At 37.9% G+C, this 24,370-nt stretch overlaps 1 protein-coding gene across 4 annotated transcripts; it reads right to left on the bottom strand.

The window, feature by feature from the left end:
- Nucleotides 1–134: 134 nt before the first annotated feature.
- tax1bp1b (Tax1 (human T-cell leukemia virus type I) binding protein 1b) lies at nt 135–23,999 on the bottom strand. Of its 4 annotated transcripts, none has more exons than XM_043261449.1 (18): nt 23,844–23,999; nt 20,552–20,748; nt 11,820–11,922; nt 11,173–11,363; nt 10,895–11,053; nt 10,071–10,219; nt 9,552–9,642; nt 8,076–8,261; nt 6,966–7,190; nt 6,537–6,695; nt 6,334–6,403; nt 6,126–6,241; nt 5,917–6,042; nt 4,008–4,094; nt 3,148–3,331; nt 2,406–2,557; nt 1,292–1,371; nt 135–1,029 (listed from the first exon to the last, which is right to left on the bottom strand). In XM_043261449.1, exons 2-18 carry the CDS (start codon nt 20,726–20,728, stop codon nt 834–836), a joined length of 2,451 nt encoding a protein of 816 aa, XP_043117384.1. In that variant the 5' UTR covers nt 20,729–20,748; nt 23,844–23,999; the 3' UTR covers nt 135–833. The 4 variants fall into 4 exon arrangements, with proteins under 4 accessions (XP_043117384.1, XP_043117386.1, XP_043117387.1 ...); XM_043261451.1 differs by having other exon boundaries at nt 6,537–6,692; XM_043261452.1 differs by lacking the exon at nt 4,008–4,094.
- Between the last annotated feature and the right edge of the window lie 371 nt (nt 24,000–24,370).

Genomic DNA, 24,370 nt, shown 5'->3' with positions numbered 1-24,370 from the left:
TACATTCATAAAGAGTAGTTATTTAAAAATGTAGTATGTTCAACACATTCTAATAACAATTATTATCATGGATAATAATCAAAATGCAGTTTTCAATTTGAACAACTCCACATGACCAGTATGACCAACATAAATATTGCTTCAGTGAAATCTTTATTGGTTTAGATCAAGTATATAAGACACACTCAAACAGTAAGAGAACGAAAATATTTAACTAAGGAAATGGAACAAAAATAAAGATCTAGGTTTGTGATTTCAGTGCACAGGAAATGCGAGCATGCGACTCAATTGAAATAAGTGATTTAAATAGATAAAGGGAAGAAAAAAACGCTAACTCAAATAACTTGATTATCAAGGTTTGACCTTTAAAAGCTTATTCTAAAATAATTTCATATTATAGAATCACCCTCTTAGCTGGTCACATACATGCCCTGGCAGAAAAAGCTGTGCTCTGCCTGCACAGAGTATAGTAGGCGATACCTGACTTAAACTATGGAACCTGGGGAGGGTTCTCTCTCAACCTATTCTCAACCACCTGCACTGCTAGTGCTAACTTTGATATGAGAGGCATTAAAGTGAGCTAGAACAAACTCGACAGAAGTAATCCCCAACTAAAAAAAAGACTTAAATAAAAACCCTAAAACGTCACCCAAAATCATCTTTCAGTCATTTGAAATCCATTAACAGTATCCAGACTTTACCTCGATTGCGTTAAATAAAGAATCAGTTCTCTACGGATGAATGCTCGAAGCTAAACATGCTGCTTAAAGTGGCTGTTAACTGTAACACAAATGAGCAGAATGTGAAATGGAGGCGAGAGCTCTTATTCTCGACTAGAAGTTGAGCACGTTGCTGTCGAAGTGGGTGAGGACGTGCTTCTCGAAGAGCTGCTGGTCGCAGTCGAGAGGGAACTGTTCGCTGCACATGGGGCAGATCTTCCAGTGGCTCTCCACGTGCTCCTCGAACTTGGACTGGTCGTAATGAGGAGGGAAGATCACTTCACACAGCGGACATCGCTTCTGCTCCCCACTGCGAGAGGGAGAAATTAAACTGGGTGAGAAAAGGCTAATAAAAAGACGAAAATAAAGGCTGGAGGAGGAAAACAAAGCGCGGTAAGGTGTGTGCGAACGAGCTGGTGCTGGAACAACAGGAGAGTAAACGGCAGTAAAACGGCATCTGTGTGAAGGCGATGTGGGTGGGCCGTCGAGCTAATGCGCATAGTCACACCACAACGAAGCTCAAGCGCATGATGGGTAACAGCCGCGAGGGTGGTGTTTGTGTGCGTTCTTACCTGGGTTCAAAGCAGAATGGCATCTGTCCATCATTGAGGAACTCTGCGGGGTCAGCGGCTGTAGGCTGATCATTGGTTTGCTGGGGAGAGAAGAAAAAAAAACGATTTCTGTCAGCAAAAGCATTAGGCTGCTAACTGTGAGTGATTCATATCGCAGGAAATCTATGTGCATCAATCTGACAGGTCTACATACAATTATGTAGGAGAATTTTGTAGCTGTATCGATGATCTGGAGCGTGTCGTTTCCAGAAAACATGGTTTTAATGAATATTTGCAAATGTATGCGGATGTATCAACAGCATATTTCTTTGTTGTATGTCGATCGTGCTCTGGGGTGAGGACATTCTATAGCTTAAAAAGAACAACATCACATCCTCTTGAACCACTGTTTGAAGAATTTACCTTCCAGAATCTGACAGTAGGTTTCTATCCTGGACCCAAAATGAAAATTTACTATGAAAGTCAATTGTTTTGAACATTCGCTGTGTGTGAATTTAAAATAAAGATAATAGAAATCGTTTAATTAAAATAGGTCATTCAGGCTTGTAATGGGTAAATGATAGAACTTTTCATGTTTGGGTGTTCAATCCATTTTCTTTTGGTTGATATTACTTTCCAGTTAATTCAATGCATCTTGAAATGTTGAGAGCACTGCATTATGGGTTTCAACACTCAGCAAAGTGTGCTCTGTTGTATATTTCGTGTTGTAGTTTTTTTGCATGAAAATGTTCGATTAAAGGTATTCTAACTTCTTAAAGAATGACCTGACGTGTAGTTCTAGTACGCAAAAGATATTACAAACTTAAGATGAAAAGTGACTGAAGCTCTTCCTTGGTAAACCCACCATTATGCGGGAAAGGCTAACGAGCACTATTAGTTGCGAGTACGAGCACTTCCTTAATGGCTCTGCTCTGGGTTAGCGGGGCTTTAATAATGCCAGCTTAGCTAAGCCCTAACGGAGGCCAGCACAGCGGAGAGAGAAGTCCAGATAAAAGAAAGACAGAGTTTTGGGAAGCGTTTAAGCCCATCTGCAGTTCTGACTTGATTAAAACCTTAATCCCACCTCTATATCACTTCTAACAGTTGAACGTGAAGGTGGCCGTAGTGAACTCACAGTGCTCTGTGGCTCCTCTGGTTCCTCCAGTCCATCGGGGCGGCTGAGGTTCCGGGCGGGCTGTATGCACACTACGTTGCTGTCCCAGGATGGAGGCCCAACTGGGGGCAATCTGGGCATCTGGTCATCAGAGAACTCTCCATCGGCCCCATCTGTCAGGAAAGAAACCAAACAAGTAAAAAAAAAAGTCAATGAAATGCTGGAAATCAACACTCATATCATCTTCATTTCATCTTTTTGTACAACTTCAAACAGCATCTGCTGGGGCGTAGGTTGGAGAGTAAAACTCATAGATGTAGCATATGACGCGTTCGATCAGGGTTCGAATCCATCTTTTGCATCAGTCGAGTATTTAATAAATCACTAATCATAACTAGTATCTTAAAATTGAGTTTCATTTCACATTACAGTGTCTTTAATTTCAAAATGGCGTTATTTTTTGTTATCGCTTGGCCCTAATCCTCTTCCGTAGTTGTGTCATTACACATTATATTTAAAATAATTACAATTATCGGCAAAATACGAACATTAAAATACGTACAATATATTTTAAGGCGTAGTCACATTAGCAAAATCTCAGCTTCAGCTTTGATTCTTTCGACCTCGACTGCATGGGTACCAGTTATAACGACTGGATTTTGCCCATGACAAATTTGTGAAAACAATGGAAATGAATTTATGAATTTTATTCCTCATTCAGGATGAGCAACTGAAATGAATGGTGAAATAGCAGCATAGATACCCCTTGAATCAGTAGAAGAGTACGGGTTCCCGAACATGAGATCAGTGGGGCGCTGGGGCACCAGCAGAGGAGATGGGTCATCTTGAGGGTACGGCATGGGGTACTGCAAGAAAACCGACTGCGCATCCACATTGCCATCTTTCTTTTCATGTTCTTCTTCTCTGCTGACACTCCTCTGCAGCTCCTGAGAGGACACACGTGTAAAGTTTTGGTTCGCTTCAAGAATATTCACCGAAATCAGTACCTAATCACCTGATCTGCATATTTCAATTGAAATTTAAATGTAAAAAATGCCAATGGAAAGCTAAACGTAGTCAAATTGGTCCAAATGTGACCAAAACGAAAGCAAAGTCTAATTTAAAGCCAGCCATGATGTATTGACAATAACTCAGAGTCAGGTCCCATTTTTCCATCCTTCCTTTCATCCTTTCCTCTATCTTTGAGTCCAGACAATACATCACTCACCACAGCGAGCAGAGGCAGCAGAGTAGAGTAACTCGCCACCCTCGCACAAACAGTTTAATTAGGCCCTTCATTAAAACTCCTCTGCCTGTTCAAAGGCAAGCAGAGCTTTGCCTTTTATTGAAGTCTTCGGCAGGCGCCAATTTCATTTAGTCTGAACCTCAAATTGGGCCATTTTGCTTCTCGAGCGTCGAGTTTTGTGTTGTACCTCGACTACGAGTCCCTCTCTGTGGTCCAGGGTAATTGAATGGAAAATAAGGACTCACTTGCACTGCTGGCCCAATTAGAGAGATATGTTAAACCCAAACCAGATCCTGAGAATAAAACAACAAGCAAGAAAAACAACTGCATTTTTAGATTGGCAGAGGCGTGCGGAAAATGTAAACGAAAGCACGCACCCTCTCTAGCTTCTCTTTTTCTTTGGTCAACGAAAAAAGACTGTCCTTCAGCTCCTTGAGTTCTCGGCCCTTCTCTGCCACCTGGCTCTGGAATCAGAAAAAAAAGTTGTTACTGATATCATCTGCTAAAGCGTGATTTAAAAGTAAAAGAGAAATAGAATAAGAATAAACGGTAAAAACCAAAAAATATATACTAAACTTATTAATGTAAATCGTAAGCGAGTGTAATGTGTGCATGAGTAAATGTGTACGTATTTTAAAATATGTATTTTGCAAATAGTTCAAATGGATAGCTTCACAATAAATTCTAAAAAATACTATTTACTTAAATCAATTGACTTAAATCTACTTAAAAGCTTTAGTTAATTAAAATAAAATAAATACCAATATTTTTAAATATTTAAAAAATGCAAAAACATTGAAGTAAAAATTACCTTTTTGTTAAAAAAAAAATTGTTTGGTTAAGGATTTATTTTGCGACATGTGCGTAATTGTACACACACACACACAAATTGAGCTGCACAAGAAAGCATAATAAACTGGTAGCCTGGCACAATGGTCCATTATACAGTTTATTAAATAAAAAAATCTGCATGCATGATTGACCTGATCAGAGTTAAGTATTCCAGAGCCATGTATTAATGTGACTGATATACTTAAAATAAAATAATTACAAGTATAAAAATTAATGGTCTTCCAAATTGCAAATAATATGCTTGAGATTTTAATGAAGTACTTATTCGCCGATGAATAAAAAAAGATCTCCGTGGCTTCTCTACCCCTCGTTTACTTCTGCGTTTGCATGGCTCCACATGAGTCATGCAGAAAAAATGTAAACTCAGCCTGAAGACTACCACTGATCTGCACATGACCTTACTACTTAAACCGAGTCCCTTGCTCTGTCTCCTGCTGTGTAGGGAGGCAGCCAGCAGATGCATTATCGTATCTTGATCCCAGGACTCCCAACTGTCCTTCCTCCACTGTCTCCATGTCTCATGTAAACAGCAGTAAAAGTCAGTCTCCTCAGTGACGCGCTCATAAACCAGCACTGTCAGTGTATTTGTGCTAATGCAATGATATCGGGCTTGACTCAGAGCAGCCGTAAACTGTGTGGAGGAAAAAGTAGTACTAAGGTTGCCCTGGATCTCTTATCAGAACATCTGAAGGTCTGCTTATCTGTGATCACATTTCTCTCTGATCCGAGTCATATTGTTCAAAACGTACCAAAGGGAAAAAAACAGCACAACTTCACTTTGTTGAGTCTCAAATGCTGTGATAGAAATATTATGATAAAACATAAATGCAACCTCGGTTTTACTGATTTACAATGCAAGTAAACAGTGTTTACAAGACTTTATCAATATTTCATTATTAATTCAGTATTTGTATACATTGTGTATACATTTTATACACACACACACACACACACACATACATATGTATACAAATGCTCATCTTATATATACTTTTTTTTTTATTACCATTAGGTTGGCTAGATAAGACCCCTATTCTTTGGCTGGTATCATGTAGAGAATTTTGAAGCTCTAATTTTCTAATAAAACTTCAAACTACTGCCCACTATTCAAGTGTATAAAATTCCAGTAATGTTTTCCTCAAAAAAAAGACAGAAGGAAGACATGAGCATCTTGGATGACACTGGGGTGAGTAAATTAGTTACTGTATTCGAAATTTCAGCTAAATTCTTGAACATATGGATTACTATTGAAATAGATACTGGATTTCACTCATTAAAATTCAACCAAGAATGATAAATGACATTGAGAACAATATCACCAGGTTGTCATCTGTTTTTAAACCATTTCCAGCTGTTCTTCTTAATGCTATCTAAAATGTTTTTCCGTATGTCCTCAAGTAGAGTTGAAACTCTGTACCACTAGGTGACTCTGACCTTGTAGCGATCCTCCTCAGCAGCGAGCTGCATTCGCAGGCCTTCATTGGTTTTCATCTGCTCTCTTAGCTTCACCTCCATCTTTGTGAGCTCATCGTTTATCATGCTGCAACGTTCTCGCTCCTCCTGCAGGAAAATACACTAAGTACTTCAGTATATCAAGCAGACATAGCATGCCAGTGAGAGAAAAGAAAAAGACAAGTACTCACATTAAGCATCTGTTTGCATTTCCTGTATTTGTCATTTTTGTCTGGCTCCTTGCTTGCACTTTTCAGCTTGCCTTGAATGATGGCATCTAGCACGGCATCCGAAGTACCTGGGCTTCCTGTTAGCATTCCATAGAACACAAGAAACATGTTCATACGAGGTCTTAAATCTCATGGAAGTTGTAGTCTGTATAGATTAATATGAAATTACCTGGTGCAGATGCCTCTGGACTGGCAGATAAGGGACCGGCTGCTGATTCAGACCCTGGACTTCTCTTCACCTGAGACAATACACAAGGGTTGGCTGAGTCTAGCCAAAACCTAAAACTAAAAAAAACCCTCAAAGCTATGCTAAAAACTCAAAACACAACACTCTGCAGGTGGTATAGCTATATAACTTGAAGGTTTACTCACTCCTTGCTGTTCAGTGAGCTTGACCACTTGTTTCTGGAGCTTCTGGCATTCCTTGTATTTGTCTTTATAGTGTTCAGCAGCCATCTGCAGCCTGAGCCGTAAATCTTCAACTTCTCTCTGCAGTTCAGCAACAGCTAACCCTTCGGACTCCTTACACTGCTGAGGAAAAAAGAGACTAGTCAGGTATAATGGTCTTTAGTTAAACAATGTAAAAGTGAACAGTTCATAAGATTCTTTAGTTACATAGTTATACGTGGTAAACAGTGTGCAATCTGGATAATAGACCAGACTTATTCCAGAACACAATGGGCTTTCTTGACTAAAGCATACTGGATTCAGGCATGAAGTGTAATTGTGGGATGGTGAGTTTTTTTCAAGTCGGACAGGTGAGCATCTCTTTACCGCCTCCTGCTGGGTTGAATTTTTTACCTCCTCCAGCTGCTTCTCTAGGCGGCTACACTCAGTCTTGGCTTCCATCTGTCCCTTCTTGAATGACTCGGCCTCCAGGCGGATCCTGTATAGGTCGGCCATGCTTCTGTCACGAGCATTGGAGGAGTCGCGCAGCTCAGCTTTTAGCATATTTGCCTGCTGCTGGGTTGCCTGCAGTTGCTCCTCTTTCTGCCTGAGCTGCTCCCTAAGAGCCTTACTTTCCCCCTGACAAACGAACAAAAAAGTAAAATCATGAGCATACAAACATTCACACATATGCACACATTATCATATATCTATTGCGAAAAAGATATATGAAAAAATACTGCTTTTCATGCTGTGTTTTCTGAAGTTGGCCTTTTTGCCACGTTTATTGATACATGTATATCAAGAGGGGAAAACACAATGAAGGACCATGTCTTTACCACTAGCCTACGGCTTCAAACATAACATTGCTTTTAAATGAGCAATATCCCAATATAGAGTGCTGTAGGCCAACCTGTAAAAAGCCATTGAAGACATTTTAATGGCTTTTGGATTATTGCATTGCATTGCAAAAAGTTTATGAATCTTCTGTGTTTCATTCACAACAATAGATCCTATTCACAAATGAACACAGATTTTATGAACGTTTAAGCTTAAATACAATTGGCCAATTACTCTTTGGACAGATTTACCATCACCACCACTAGTTTCCAACGGCTCTTTCAGTCATTATTTAAAACTGACAAGCTGGAAATTCTGAGGTTGAATGCTTTGCAAGAGTTTGAGTATAAACACAGCAAGGCTTTAAAAACGGACTAGTGAGTTTTCCTGATTGGCGTGTTGGTGTTTAATGTCCCCAAAAACTCTGTAGTCTCATCAAGCCAATTAGCAATCACCTATTTACAATATACACATAAAAGCTTTAAAACTGAGTAGGATTTACTGATGTATTTTATGCCATAGAATGCAGTCTGAAAATATCTTGAGCTTTCATTAACCACAGACCTTATTTCAGGTATTTGATCAAAAACCCATTAAAACTGTAACTGACATCTGGCCTTTAGAATTAATTCCTCCAGCACTCTATCTGAAATACAGGTTAAGCAGAAGCTTTTGTGTGTGTACCGAAGGTGAACTGTTGGCCAGTAGTTGGCGGTGCTGTTTTTCTTTCTCTGCCAGGCAGGATTTGACTCTAGTGAGCTCCTCCTTCAGCTGAGCAATGGTGTTCTCCTTATTCACATCCACAGACTTCAGCATCTGCAGCTCAGCACTTAGCTTAGTGTTCTCAAGCTCCCGGTTCTTCAGGTGAATCTGTGTTACACACACACACACACACACACACACATACACTCGATTCAAATAGACCGTTTCCTCTTTGCACATCTGCTGAGTAATAACCTGGGCCCATGGCACATAAAACTAGCAGTGTACCAAAACCAGTCCAGATCCCGGACGAGCACCCAATTATCCACACAATCTCTAAAATGAGGTGTACTTCCGCATGGTGAGGAAGTATGCAAGCTAAACCTAATTATAACGCAGCAGTAAGAGAGCAGCAACTCTGCTCCACCCCCACTCTTCTCTTTCTTTGCCTCAGGCAGCTGCTGTGAAGTGAGGGCCGGCTGTGTTTCCGTGGCTACTGCTCAGCGTTTACGCCCAGTTCCTGTGCCCGCCACAAGAAAGTATGGATGGAGGGTGAGACAAAGTGAGTGATGGAGAGTGAGAATTACACAGTGCAAGCCAGAGTAATTAGGATAAGAATGAGGGTCTGTATTACACTTCTCTGTGGAAAAAGTGTTTTCAATTCAACAAATCAAAATTGTCTATTTGTTGGTTTTAGGTCAATTTAAATAGGTAAGAAGAGAGATTAATAAAAATAAATACATTTCTACATTTACTAATTCTAAATGTAAAAAAATGTGTATAGCACAATCCGAACCTGTTTAATCACTTTTCTTTTTGATTGTACACATAAAACGAATCTTATTTACACACACACGTTGGTAGTGGTGGTTTATGGGGACTCTCAATAGGGGTAATGGCTTTTAATACTGTACAAACTGTATGTGCTATTGCCTTTCACCAACTTATAGGAAACTTTGTGCATTTTTAGATTAAATAAAACACCATTTAATATGTTTTTTAAGCTTTTGAATTATGGGGACATAGTGTCTCATTAAACCACTTTCAAATTCTAATCTAAATTCTAATTCTAATTAATCACCTTGTGATTAAACAAATTTGTGTCTTCATAAAACACAAATACACAATACCATACACACACAAACTTTTAAATACAGTCAAAGTAAACTGGATTTTATGTTTTAACTAATGCAGTATTTATTAATATAATTTATTACATTACAAAGATCTGCAACACAGTGGTCAATGAAATATGTACTTTAGAAGTTGAAAACGAAGGCAAACTAATTTTATTCTTTGGTAATGATATTTATTTTTAATAATCCTATGATACAGTAACGAAGTGCAATTTTTTAGGTACTTTACATCCCTGGCATAAATAGCATATATTTTGAGGGAACAGTTTTCTTGCTTTAGGTAACCAGGGATGAGCATGAGGCAGTTAGTATGTGGCATTACCTTATAGAGTTCCTTCTCATCTTTCTCATTTTTCAGCTGACACTCGAGAGCCTCTTTCTCCAGGGTTAACTTCTTTACTCGATCCTTCAGGCTGTCAAATCAAAACCATTATCAATTATTCAGCCCCACAAGGAACATATCTCAAAGTGAACTTTCTAAAAAAATATATTAATCTAACAAATATGACATCTCCTAATTACTATCTAAAGATACTTAAAAAATGATGGTTTGTTATAGGGATGTCAAAGTCCTTGCACTTTGATACTACAGTACTAAATTATGACTAACAAAACATTGTTTTTTCTGCAGTATGAATAGTACCGATTGTTTGCTTGCTAAAAGGTTTACTGCCTTTTTTATGTTTTTTAAATAGAAACTGGACCAAAAGCATATAATTTTATCCGTGGCACTGGAATTGATTATTGATTACGGAAATGTTGGTGGCATGACAACCCTAGTTTGTTATAATATACGTGTATTGCCTCTTTGTGGTTACTTCATTGTGGTAAGAAATCGCACCAGTCTAGTTCAGTCTCCTTCTGCAGGCCTTTTTGTGTGACTCCAATCAGATCCTCCTCTAACTGCAGCAGTCGTGCCGTACTCTCTTCCATTCTCTTTTTCACCTCCTCTCTCTCCTCCTGCAAGCTCTGGGCAGACAGCTGCAACTCCTGTGTAGACACAAAAACAGATAAGAGAGCAAATTCCCTCGGCCGTAAGCATGTTGTCTTTCCAGCTGCTGCAGAAATGACGAGAGCTGTTGCAGAATAGACTGCTGGCTCTGGAGTTACGCTTGAGTGTGGTCTCTGAGAATCTGCAAACATGACTAATGGGAAAGCAGGTCTCCAAATCCCACTCCAGTCTCTTCTGCAGTACCACTTCATGTGCAGAATTTTTAGAATTATTTTAGCAGCACATAAAACAACATATAAAATTGCGGTCATAAAATTAACAGCCAGAAATGGGTGTGCTTGTTTTCATCTTTAAACTAGCCCTGCCTCAGAGCTGATACATTTATTCTTTATGAATATTGCCACTTAAAAGCAACAAATGGCAATGATGTCGCTGATTGTCATGTCTTGTAAAAATGTGAATTATTATTATATTTTATGTACAAAGAGAGACTCTCACTAGAGGGTGCTGACAGCCTGTGAACTTAGGTGTAAACAGCTTAAGACACTAAAGATTTTGTTTTGCAATTCACGTCGTATTTGAGTAGAAGAAATTGCTGTCTTTTACCCATTCAATAAAATGTACAAAAACATTTCTATTTCCAATATATTTGTACAGTTTTATGAGGTCAAGTCAGGACAATAACATGGAGTTTTTCTCTATTTAACTCTCACCTGCACATCTTTCCTGAGCTGAGCGCTGCTCTCTCGCTCCTGCTCATATTCTTTCTGCAGTCTGTTCTTCTCATCAATCAGTTCATCCCTCTCTTTCTGAAGCAGGTCCAGGTTTTCCAAAAGCTCCTTCTTTTCCTGCTGAATTTGTTCCATCTTTTGCTGGAAAAAGAACCAGAGGTGACAATCCTGGCATGTGAAAACTGACTATAGAAATCTGTAGTTCAACTACAGTTCAGGAAATCTCGAGTTCAGGAGTCACAAAAACAAAATCCCCTCACTTCCAGGTAACTAGCCTTGGTGGTGACCACCAGGATATCAGATCCTCCTTCGTCCTCCATTGTCAGCAGTTCCTCCTCTGTGGGGCTGTTGGCACGGAACTGGAATGGAGTGCTGGCCCCACGGATCTCTCCCTTATGTGTGACATAGCAAAACTGGTAGAACTCACCATCGTCATTTGGGACGTAGTAACCTGCAAAATACCCCAGAATCAAGCAGAGAAAATAATCTGTGTTACATGGAATGTTTTACACCAAACTCAATTGTCTTTCCCATAGGTTTTAAAATAAAATGACTCTAATGAACGACAGCTAAGACTAATAGCCTGAAGTTACATCATAACTTTACAGTTCTACTGCAGCTTTATGACAGACTCATGTCATTTTATTTAATGATGTATTTTCTTAATTGCTGTAGGGAATCCGGAGTCATGCCATGCAAACCCTGTAATCCCTCACAAAGATTCCAGTATGTGACCTGAACCACTCCAGTAAAACTGGCCCATCAACACTTCAGCCCTCTAATAGGAGGCCTCAATGTTTCCTATTTTATTGCATCCGTCACTACATATTAAAAGGCCTTCTTTCTGGCATGACTTTCATTGAAGAAATGCTGGCATGAAACGTCATTTTGAAAGTGTGATTTTTACCTTGGAAAACCACAGATCTGTTGACGGCGGTTCCCTCGGCGTAGCTGTCTGGAAGAGGTGACCACAGGGACGTGTAGTAGTCACGAGCAGTGCTCCAGCCAACCTGTCAGAAACAGAGAGGTTTAAAAGGGTTAGCATAACTGACTTAAAGCTCAGGAATTTTTTTATATGTTAAAAAAATACTCCACAGTAACCATTTAGAATCAAGGAAACGGGTCCAAACTGATCTTGTTTTTCAGTTTCATTACCAAAACACTTCCAAAACACAGCCCAAACCATCAGGGTGGTAATGGAGTAATGTTAAGTTTCAATAGTGAAACGGTTTCTGTCTTTAGGATGAGAAGTAATGCTTCAAACGAGGTTCTACAAGAACCTCTGTGCATGATTGTGTGTGTGTGTGTGTGTGAGAAAGACAGTTAAAAGTCATTTCAGAAATAAAGTTGTTTGGCATTTTTGTCCTATTGTGTGTCACATTTAAATGCTTGGTTAGTGTATTTTTCTTTCTGTGGCTCTTTTGTTGTGGTAGAATGTAAGCCATTTATTAGGCAACTGAAATATTTTGGCAAACTGGCATGAAACTGTAACACATTCGAAATTTGCAACAATTCACAGCTGTGTAGTTATTCAAAAATAGCCACCCCCTTAAACATCTGACAACCAATTAGTCAAACATTCAACAGAACTTTGGTTTAAAATATTATAAATCTATAATTTAAAAAAAAATGCACTAGAATCTCCAGTGCAGAATTCTAGATAATCTCCAGGTGGAAAAAAGTATTATAAAATGTACAGCTGATAAATCTTATAAAAGTTTAGTACTTTTATAACCTAGCAAACATATATACATATATAAATATCCCATATATACTTAAATATCCCATATTGTATATATACTCCCCATATAAACGCTTAATATATGTGTTACATGTTAATTTCACATTATACACACACTACTGAACAAATATTTGGAATAATCTAAATCTTTTATACTCACCATGGCTGCATTTATTAATGAAAAATACAGTAAAATTGAAAAATACACATATATTTTATAACATAAAAAAATTATTTACATGCATCTAAAATAAAAAAATAAATAATAATAATGGTGCAGCTTTTGACAAATGTGAAGCTATTTAGTGTTTATGTGAATTCTCCCACATACACTAATAGGAAGACTGTAAATGCTTCGTCAGGCTGTCGTGGTCTTGACCATTGCCTGATTCACATCATGTTGCAAAATTCTTTGGCACATTGTGCATTTTTCTCATCTCCATGAGGCCTCGTTGAAAGCCTTTGAGATGAGAACATAAAAACATGAACTCGGCTGTGTTTTACGGGGGCAAGTCAAACTCAGCCTGTCTGCCACGTGTTTCTCGCCAAAGCCTCGTGAATATGTTCGGTTGAGGGAGCGCGGCTACAACTCAGCCTTAACAGGAAGAAGAAAATAGGTGAAAATTTTATACATACTTCAGAATGGAAACCGAGATGTAATTATATGAATTTTATGTGTTGTTAACTGATGGTTGATGAGGGGGAGTACAGAAAATACATCCATAATTTCAGCCCTCTGTCATAAAACTGTCAAACAAAATCAGACTCACATCAGGCTGACTGTGTTTGTGAAAACGCAAAAGCACGAGCCTAGTACCTGCTACTGGCATCTACGTGGGAACTCTATAGTGTCCTGGAAGTAACACACAGACACACACGCAGTAAAAATGCAAACTCACTACAGCCCGGTCGGAGTAGAAAGTTGTGTGGCTTGTTTGCTCAAACCATACAGCTGTCCTCTATGTCCACAATAACATTAGTGTTGCAGAAATCCCCTGATTGTACAAGAAAGTTGCCCGAGGTGCTGGAGCTGTAAAGAGCAGGAAGCCATTAAAGGCATGGCCCATACGGAGCGTCATTACTGCCTGGACCAAACTCCACTCATTAGAGACGTTTGGGGTGAAAGAGGGCAAAAATTAAGCCCCTGTGTGTCTCTCATTTATGTTTGCAGAGGGAACAGTAACCAAAGGAAGAAAAGATGGATGAGAATGAAAATGCCACGAGAAATTACAAGAACGTTCAGGACGAGAGCACAATGAATAGAGACTAAAAATTAAAAAAAAGGGAAAAATTACTAATTAGTATAATTACTGTAATTCACTGTATAACCATTTTGACAGGGGAAAAACATAACATATACATAACATATTAAAAAAACAATTTTTATTACTTAAAAAGTATTATATTATATTAATTATATATTTAGTGCCAGGCAACAATTAATTAATCATAATTAATTGCATCTAATTAATATGTGTGTGCATACTATATATATATATATATATATATATATATATATATATATATACACACACACACACACACAAATATATAAATATATACACACATACACAGTATGTGTGGGTCTTTATATTTACATAAATACACACAGAACACAAATATATATTAATGTTCACAAAAACATAAATGTATTTTTAACGTGATTAATCGTTACTAATTACATTACAATATTTTAAATTATATAAAATTACACAAACTGCAAACACAAAATGTAAACCTAACAAATAAAAACAAGTGACATGCATATTCCACATATATAACCACTATACATATAAACATTTTACATATTTAAATTCTATTCTCTTCTATTTAACTCTTTCTTTTCTATTTTCTAATTACTTGTTTTCTTTTTATTAAAAAAATGACACTCTAACAGTAGCATTTTCTATTTATTTATTTTTTATTTGTTCTCTTTTTTGTATTATATTTAAAAACCCTTGCACACCACGTTAGGCTGAGACTTGTCACAGCACTCACATATTTGTTGCTCTTTTGTTGATTTTGATTGCTTCATTTGTCATCATTTGTAAGTCGCTTTGGATAAAAGCGTCTGCTAAATGACTAAATTTGAAAGTGAATGTAAATGTACTTTTACTATACACTATGTCAAATGTTACGAAAAAATTATGATTTAAAAAACAAAAAAAGCCTTTTATACTCACCAAGGCTGAATAAATTGGAAAAAAATGCAAAAAAAAAAAAAAAAAGAATTTGTGAAATATTTAAAATAACTCAAGAATACATTTTAACATATTTTATAGCAAATAAATGCAGCCTTGGTGAATAAGAACAAAAATCAAAAATTCTAAATAAATACGTTTTATTTAAAAAATCTTAATCAGAAAAATTGTAATTCCATGCAATTTAATATCTTACAAGTGTACATAACTACTGCATTATAATGAATAAAACTCTACAAGAACAAAAGAACATCCCAGTGTTTGTGAGAAAGTACCTAATTCCCTGACTCGCAATGACGCACGGTCTTGGCCCATGACTCTGTCTGTGCTGACTGCATGCAGCATTGGGTACAGCCAGCCTATATATCAGGATGCAGTACAGAGAACAACTACTGCGCTGACAGGATAATTATAAAGCAGTGTTCACCTTCTTCGCGGTGAGCCTGATGGCGTGTTCTGACAATCCAACATGACGCTCACAAGTTTTTCAACTAGATTCTCTCTGTAACCATTCCAACTTCATAAAGAGAGCCACAGGCAGCATGCCTGCTCAAACAAGAAACAATAGGCAACAGGAAAATTCAATGATGCTACACGCATTTCTCCTTTAGAAGCTTCGACCTTCTTACGCACAAATTTATGGTCACAGACAATGCTATGGCTCAGATAAAGGTGACTAAGAGGAGGAAGCAGTTGGTGCCGTCCATTGTTTGAGTTGCATTTAGGCTATATTAAGATTTCCTGATTCCAAGAAGTATACCAGAGTTTTCCTTTCATAAAGTCTGAGTTCAGGTATGATCAGGCATGAACACTAGGTGGCATTAATAGCCTTGTGACTACCTGCCGCTCCAGGCAAGTGACTCATGGAACAGGTCTTGCAATTTTCTGGTGTTTGGCAAGGCTGCCTTTTGTCTGTCAACACAGAGAGCCATGTTGTGATTTATGATTATGTGCCCTTCATTGCCAGAGGTTATTCTGTGTCTCTGGGTGCCGACAAATGCATGTCAGTCAGCCAACTGTGTTTGGAGGAACACGCCTTCCCTTCAGGGTATATGAAGACACTGTGATCCAGTGGCATGTCAGACTGCATAACAATGTGCGTTCCAGCATATTTCAGAACATAAACAAAGATTGCAATTGGACAGCATAATAGAATTATGTAGAACCGTTGTACTCGAGGACCAACTGCCATTCCTGCACTTAAAGTGGGATTTTAACTTAGAATTGCATACGTTTTCTCAGTAAATATATAATGTGGTATCAGATTTATGAGATTTGAGCACATAAGTAGCCTTTTAGTTTTCTGGGCCATATTACAAAGCTATTAAGCCATGTATGAATTATGATAAGACGATATTATTTTTCCCCAAAAAAATATTATATTAATTATTATAACGACTGGCCAATTCAAACTCAAAGCCTTTAAGGTGATAATTCACCAAAAATGAAAAACATTTTTCAGATAATTTACCTTCATTCTATACTGCTCCATCCCTTCTCTAAAGAACACTGATGATTTCTCGGTTTTATGAAGCCCCTCCCTCAGACATACGCAATGGGCTCAGATTGTTTAGCTGGTTCGGTGTGTTGTGATTGGCTAAACCAGCTAGTGCAGCCCAAAACAGTCCCTCCCCTCACCTCAGAACGTGCCTCTGTTGTATTGTAAACAATCACGACATCAATATCGCTTATCAATTTGAGCCCTATTGAGTAGCTCGTGGTAGTCCCTACTAGTAGTATTTGTAGGCATTAAATTGACGTAATTTTTTAATATATCCATTTGCACTGAACTTTTAGCATTGTAACTTTGCATATATTGTTTATGCTCAAACAGCAACTAAAAAAGTAAAAAAGTGAAATCACGATCAACCACCCCTTTAATGCCAATATTTTACTATTGGCAAAGTCTGGGCCACATATTCAAGCTTATTCAGCCTGAAGAACCCCTTATATGACAATATATTTTATGTATTTATGGCTGTGTGGAAATTTAATATTTTTATAATGTGCTACGTTGGAAGTTTCCCTGAATATTTTTCCACATGTAAGCAAGATTATGGCTGATATATTTAGAATGTAATCAAATAAGATTTTTAGAATCAAATCTACTGTTTATGAATCGGAATTGTACTGAGGCCCTGTTTGCAACACATAACTTTTGCTACAGTTACGTGTTTACACTACTCCGGGTGTACTACTTTAAAGGTCAAAAACTGAGACTTTTGAAAATCGCAGCAGACCACGTTTAACTCTGGTGTTACGTTTCAGTGAAAACGGACCAAATCTGAGGCCACGTTCACACAGCAGCAGAATACGGTTGTCATTCCGGTATTTGAGTCCTTAATACGGTTACGTTTACTCACAGTTTGGTTATTTACAGGTGTGACAACCGCATTCTGTAACCGACCTCACACCTGAAAATTTTCAGGACTCACAACCGCATTCACGAAACACAAGTGCTGTGTGAACACAACTAGTTGTCCGTTGTGTCAAACTGCAAAAGAGAGCCGTTCTGCTGCACAAGCGCCTATCTACCGCGTGTTATGTCTTTTCATGTGTGTTTTGGGTAACTTACAGTATAGGAGAAATAAGCCGAGTTTTATCTTACTGTTTTATCCCGTCAGTTTTGTGTTCAAATGCTCCGCTCTCCACCAAAATTTAAAAGCTGCTGAAGAAAGAACTGTTGTGTCAGAAAGTGATAAGACTTTCAGTTTTACGGACGTCGCCATCTTTGACATTACTTCGGTTACTGTCGCTATGGTTACCGCTAAAGAATACGAGCATGACACCCGTTGCACGTTCATACACACAGAATTCTAAGCTCGACTGTAACCTCTTTTTTTATAACTTGAATCCGAACTGTAAATATCTCTGAAAGATTTACTTGCATGAACTTCGCAATCTCAAAGTCGATCGGAACTGAACTGGTGATTTCAGCCCGCTTTTTCCATTTGATATGGATCAGATGAACCGTGGAGATTTTAATCCACCTTCCAAGAATTTGAAAGTTGTATCCGTTTCTCACGGGGGGTTTGTCCCTTTTAATCAAGAACATTGGCCAGAATGTGAAAGAGCTGCTGAGAAGCCGAAGCCCTCCTGACAGCCGGCCGTAAAACAGCTTCATCAGACTCTCTATATCACACACGCAAAGTAAAACGTTCTAAAACGCCACTTTGATCTGGCGAACCCGAACCCCGACACTAAACCCTGACAGTGACCACACTCAACTCCCTCTCCACTAACCTACAGCAGTCAGATGTTCTGCCGTACAGTCCACATCCATAACGCTGTAAATGCCGTTTGTTTTATGTTCTCCCATCCAGCAGTAGCTGGGGAACTCCAGAAAGCAGATGGAGCCAAAACACCCCACTTATCCTGCCAACCCACATATTTCATTCCCGTGCACAACTGTGATGGCCACACTCGCGTTCAACTACACTTCAGCATGACGCACCGATTTGTGCCAACATAGTGGAATTTTCGAACTACCAGCGGGTTGTAATATTTTATATCTTTTTTTTCTCTGCCAAGCAAACTGCCAAGATCTTTCACAAATACTCAAACCGCATTCTGTTATACAAGCCGCTAGTAAATGTTCGTGTTCGCTCGATGAAAACCTTGTTAGAAGGGGAACCAGTAGTGACTGAGATTTTCCTGGATATGATTCACAGTTTTTCCCGAATAACATGAATAAGACATACACAGCACATCAGCTTAGGGAGTCGCACCGCATTTCCTACAGGTTTAAAAGAGATTAATTTCCTAGTTAGCTCTCCATAAAAACATCTTCCTCAAAAACCACAGCAGGTGATCGTCTTAATGGTTTGTGAGGAAGTGACCGGCTACATTTGGGTTACACTATATATAACAGCAGCGGTTCTAAAATGATGTAACGATGAAAAAATAAACTTTCTCAGTCAGACTAGAGCGAAATCTGGTTCTGAAAATCTTTTACAACAGGAAACATTTAAGTGACCGACAGTAAATCCAACATTATGTTAAGTACGAGTAATGGCAACTCCCCAAACATTACACTGCCAAATATGACAGCAGGGCCTTGTAATTTCCACACTGTGGAAAGTGAAGATGGGAAATGGAATCAAGACATTAAAGTTGCAGTAACATCACACGTGATTCCTGTAAAATGGTATGAAACCAAATTGGCGAACATGAGCAAAGTCTTGAAAGAAGGGAAAAGGGTAGCAGACATAAAAAAAAAAAGGAGGGCTAAAAGTCCAATAGGTTAACATTGTGTTGAATGGAATACTTGAATTGTAATACTTCCCTTTAATAGCTGATACATGTTTCAGTAGAATAAAATGGGATCAAAGAAAACAACACTGCGGTTGATAAATCAAAAAGAGAACTAAAATCGTATTTGTCAAACAATTATCGCTGATGTAATCTGTTAAGCAATTTACAGCACCACAGTAAATAGTGGCTTCGGCTGATTAGAAATGGACTAAATGAAGTTCAAAAAAACATTTTGGAGATTATTCTCTTGCGTGAACAAACAGTTGAAAAAGTAGTTTGTGCTTTGGTATTGAAGTTGGAATAGGCAACTGTAAATTGTTAAGAGGTAACTAAAATGTTGGTGATTTGTGATCCTTTATTAACGTTTTGTTTTAACATAACAGGTCAAAATGAAAATTAAAAAAAAACAAACAAAACAATGAAAACACCTTTTTTGTGGCAGAGACAGTGAAAATGTTGTATCGCTGGAAAATGTGAGAATAGTCAGGGTGGGACATTTTTGAAAGGAATAAAATTGAGGCTGTGCAGTTGTTTAACAACGAATCGACTGTTAAAGGAACACTCTACTTCTGTAGTTATATTGTTAACTAAGACTGACAGAAAAAGGAAAAATTTTAATTTTCTAGGCTGATATGACTAGGAACTATACTCTAATTCGGGCATAATAATCAATAATCTTCCTTGGATTCAAAAACGATAAAACTCAATTTATTAACTCTGGGGGGAGTAGGAAAATTAGCCTATTTCCAAAAAAACGGAGTGTTCCTTTAAGCTGATGAATCGTCAAACACCTGCTGACAAACACCTTATTAAAAATATATGAAAATATTGAAATGAAAATTGTGAAAATGACATAATCTAGTACCTTTATACAGTGTGTCCCACTGTGTTGACTGGAAGTCTATACCTCACAGCCTAGTTTCAACTATGTTAAATTCAATATGACGTCTAACTTGATTAAAGTCTATTGAGAAAGGCAATAGTACACAGAAATATTGACATAATCCACCTTCATGCTAAAGGTATTTAACATTTCTAGAATTCATTACTAAGTTATATTTTAATATGCTAAAACGGTGGTGGTCTCAAACTCAATTAGTGAAGAACCACGGCTCTGCAGAGTTTAGCTCCGGCCAGCTCCAGCCGGCTTCAAATTGCACCTGCTTGCAAGGTTCTAGTAATCCTGAAGATTAGCTGAATCCGGGGAGTTTTTAATGCGAGTTGGAGCTAAACCGTGCAGCGCTGCGGCCCTCCAGGTAATGAGTTTGAGACCAATGATATAAAATCTTAAATGCAATTGACTTGTTTGAAGGTGGAATGGTGATGAAGTTGAGTTACACAATCTCTTATCTATTCTTCTCCTGGTAGACACTTCATATTCAAAGAGTGAGCAAAACATGGCAGAAAAGAGAAGGTATAAAACTGAGACCAAATGACTGTCACCTTGAATATGCCGACCCAGTCCTTGGGATGTGGTTTAATGAACTGTGTGAGGGTGTAATGGCACTCTAATGCTGCGTGAGGAAGGTAACTTTTCCCCACGTTCTGGAAGATGACATGGGCAAAATTGGACGTTTCCATGGTGTTGCTTGCTGCTGTCCCCTCCAGGAATAAAGCCATCTGTCTATCAGCAGCTGCGTCTGTGGGAATACAGGCCCCGTAGGAGAAGAGAATCAGTGAAGGGACGCCTGAAAAGATTTTGTGCCAGATTCTAGAGCTATCTAGGGTGAATATCTTTATGTAACATTATAAAACAGTCATTGCCTGTAACAGAACACACCTTATTTTGTCTATTTTCGTACTAATTATATGTTGTTAAAGCTTCTGGTAATTGCCGCACAATTTCAACAGTTTCAAACTTACACACAAGCAATAATGTGTCAGTTATTATTGCAAAATCATTTAGACATAATCAAAACCTGGGTCTGTACTGACTGAACATTATCCTACTCTCTGAGTACTCTTTGAGTCCTAAATAAAAGTTGGAGTTTATTTTGCATTAATGTACATCATCTATGTTTGAAAATTGGTATTGCAGTTCCTTGCAGAATTAAATCCAATGTGTGGGTCGTGCTCCGGCGCGGATGAATCTAATGTTTTGAGGTGAACGTGTGAGTGAGTCCTGTACTCAGTAATCACAGATTATAAACTGCGTCTTGAAATATTTGGCCCAAATAAGAATTTTCACTGAATATTGTCATCTGAACAAGTAAGTAACAGCTCTGCCACACTTTGATCTGACCAATGGAGAGAAAAAGCATTACAATAAATTGGTAAAATGGTCATTTAAATCGAATGATCAATTAGCAATTATTAACGCTAACAACATCAGTATAGTGTGACTATGAGTGTAGTTGTGTATTAGCGTGTAGATCTAAATTTCTGTACAGTCTAATCTCTAATTGTCACATTATTCGAATTTCACATTATTATTTATATTAACACAAATATGAATGCAATATAATTTAATATCTTTCACATGCGTTTCATATAGACCCTTCTGGATTACAATCTGCCATCAAAATGATTTTTGACATTTAATTATTTCATCTCCTGTGAGAGTAGGCTATAATTAAACAAAGACCCTCCTGCAGGATCCTCAGTCAAATGAGGCCATAGCCTGTGCTTGGCGGGACAGACGTGACGTAACAACGCGCTCAAAGTTTTTACTGTGAAAACCTACCTGCACCCCTCACATTAGAAAACATTATTACAAGCTAGCCACTGTGAATCAGGCAAGTAAAGCGATAGTTTTGAGCACTTTTTGAACACACAATTATCGTTTTGTCTCTAGTTGCATAAAAATATTTTCATATAATAAGGTTATGCACCTTTTTGGTCATTTTGTGTCTACTGGGTTTGATCCCATACAAACTGCATTTCGAAATCAAGAAAGTCAACTTACGAATAAATTTAATAATGAATTCATTAGTTTTGATGAATTAATGTTTTGATGCCATTTCTATTTCGAAGAGAACTACACATTTGATTGACTCCAAACACAAAGTATCAGCAACACACATTTCCCTTTGGGTCAAAACAAGTAGTTTTTTTTAAGTGCGTGTTTATTTTAGGCCTACCACTCTTTACATTTCAAAATCAATCAAATCAATCAATAATAGGTTTCTTAAGCACAATTACCTAAAATTAGATATTTAAAAACTATAGCCCTCTATGATATTATAATAAAGCCTATTTAAAACACAATACTTGATTAAAGTAAACAGGATTTATTGCAACCAAGGTAAACTGAGGTAGGGTGGTAGGTCAACTTATTATCACCACAACTCTGGGAAATGTATCAATGTACTTTTTACAAATGTAAAACGTTAGTCACGTCTCACACTCATAAGGTGATGACTCAGTAAGCAATGATCAAACCCCGTCTGATGATGGTTGAGATTTTTCTGTGTGGTTGTGAACAGTCAACAGTAGCCACGCTGATAAGAAAAGGTCCCTTGTTGTGTAATCATGGTGATCCCTAAATAATATTTCAGCAATATTTTTTTTTAAGTAGTGCGTTGGACATGACTAGTTTCTTTAGTCTGCCTCGCTTGGGGAAAATAAGCGTCTCAAATTATTTCAAGAACACCTGTCGTACATAAAAACCTTCTTTACCTAGTTTTCACTAAACTGTCACAATGACTAATTCACACTTGGTTTTTATGATCTAAAGAAACACAGCAATCGTATGTATGATAAGAGAGCAGTCAGCAGGAAATTCCTGACACGCTTTCAGAAACAGCTGAGCTCTGCCGAGAAAAAAAAAGAAAAGAAAAAGTTTTTCACACGGCACATTTCAGCATGAGAAGGAGTGCGTTAACTCGCGTTAAACCGCCCATAAAACAGAACAGCTCCCCCTCTATCTCAAATCAAAATTATTATGACCTTTACACGAATAGGGACGTCACGTGTGACGTGTCGTACTGACTTGGACCGTAAAACGCTTCGTTCCCATCGTGTTTACGCGATCATTTAACCCCGTAACAACAAAACTGCATTTATTGCGGCTGTGTAGTTTTAACTTCCGCGACACTACTTTATCTGACAACCCAAAGGTCGCATTTCTAAAAATAGCGCCTCGCAAACAGAAACGTGACATTGTATAATTCAGCCGAAAAACAATTCGAGTTAGATGTGTAAACGACCGTCAAAAAATACATTTAATTCATACTTGTTTTCTATGCATAAACGTTTTGCTAACAGGCCGAAGTTACTAGCGCTTACGCTTATATTACAACTTCTAATGTCAATCGTGTTTTTACGAGGAAACGTTAAATAAAAAATATATGCATTCATCTTATACGTTTATACCGAATACACTCCATGTTCATCAAGTTTCTACATTAGCTAAGCTAACGTTAGTTGTAGCGATGTAGCTTGCTAGCAGGTCTTAGCTCGACTTAGCCGTCTGGCTAAACAATAACAAACCATAATGTCAAGACACTTACAGCGTATTAGCTTTCGCCACTCAATCGGCGTTTAATCATCCCCAAACTGTATATTATCCGGTCTTTATTTCTGCATAAAAACGCATCGGTTCATATCCTAAGACAAGTCAAAGTGTGAGGCCGATAGTTCAGGAATAACCCCTCTCGTGCTCCCGACCAACTGCGTTTCACCACAACAGAGCTCAAAATCACACTAAAAGTCGGTAACATCACATCATAGTAGATTTTTAAGATTTATACGCATACTAATAGATAATATAAGCGAAAAGGAGACGGTAAAATACCTCATTTTCACGATGAAGCGTCACAGAAAAACCCAGTGCTGTTTTGACGCACTTTCCAGTCTCAGCGCAAGTACATCCCCCTGTTCTGCTCTGTTCTGTTCGTGTCAGTGGTTTCCCGGAACAACACAATAACAACAACACACCACTCTCATCACACACATCGTATCCGCCACAACTCAGCCCAGTTTTCATCTTCATGTAGTTTCCACTCAACAGGCTAACGTGTTTTAATACACAGAAAATTATACGAGTTTCGAAGGTAGCGTCTTTGTCACTCGGTTTCGCTTTTTTATTATTAAAATGGACACATTTAGTCAGTTAATCTGTAAAATACATACACATAACTAAATAGATAAATAAAAATTTGTTATATAGTAAAATAACATACTGTTATAGGTTTACGTGGTTACGAGAACATGATGTACTCAAACAAAATCTACATATTTACATAGTTTAATTAGTCATAAGCAATGTCGTTTTTCGCGTAGCTTTGTACTTAAGCTCCCTAAGAGTTCAATTTTGTTTTA

Source organism: Puntigrus tetrazona, chromosome 16, assembly GCF_018831695.1.
Source record: "Puntigrus tetrazona isolate hp1 chromosome 16, ASM1883169v1, whole genome shotgun sequence".
Classification (NCBI taxonomy): domain Eukaryota; kingdom Metazoa; phylum Chordata; class Actinopteri; order Cypriniformes; family Cyprinidae; genus Puntigrus; species Puntigrus tetrazona.
Note: the sequence above shows the minus strand (reverse complement) of the source record. Positions and strands in the feature narration are given on the sequence as shown.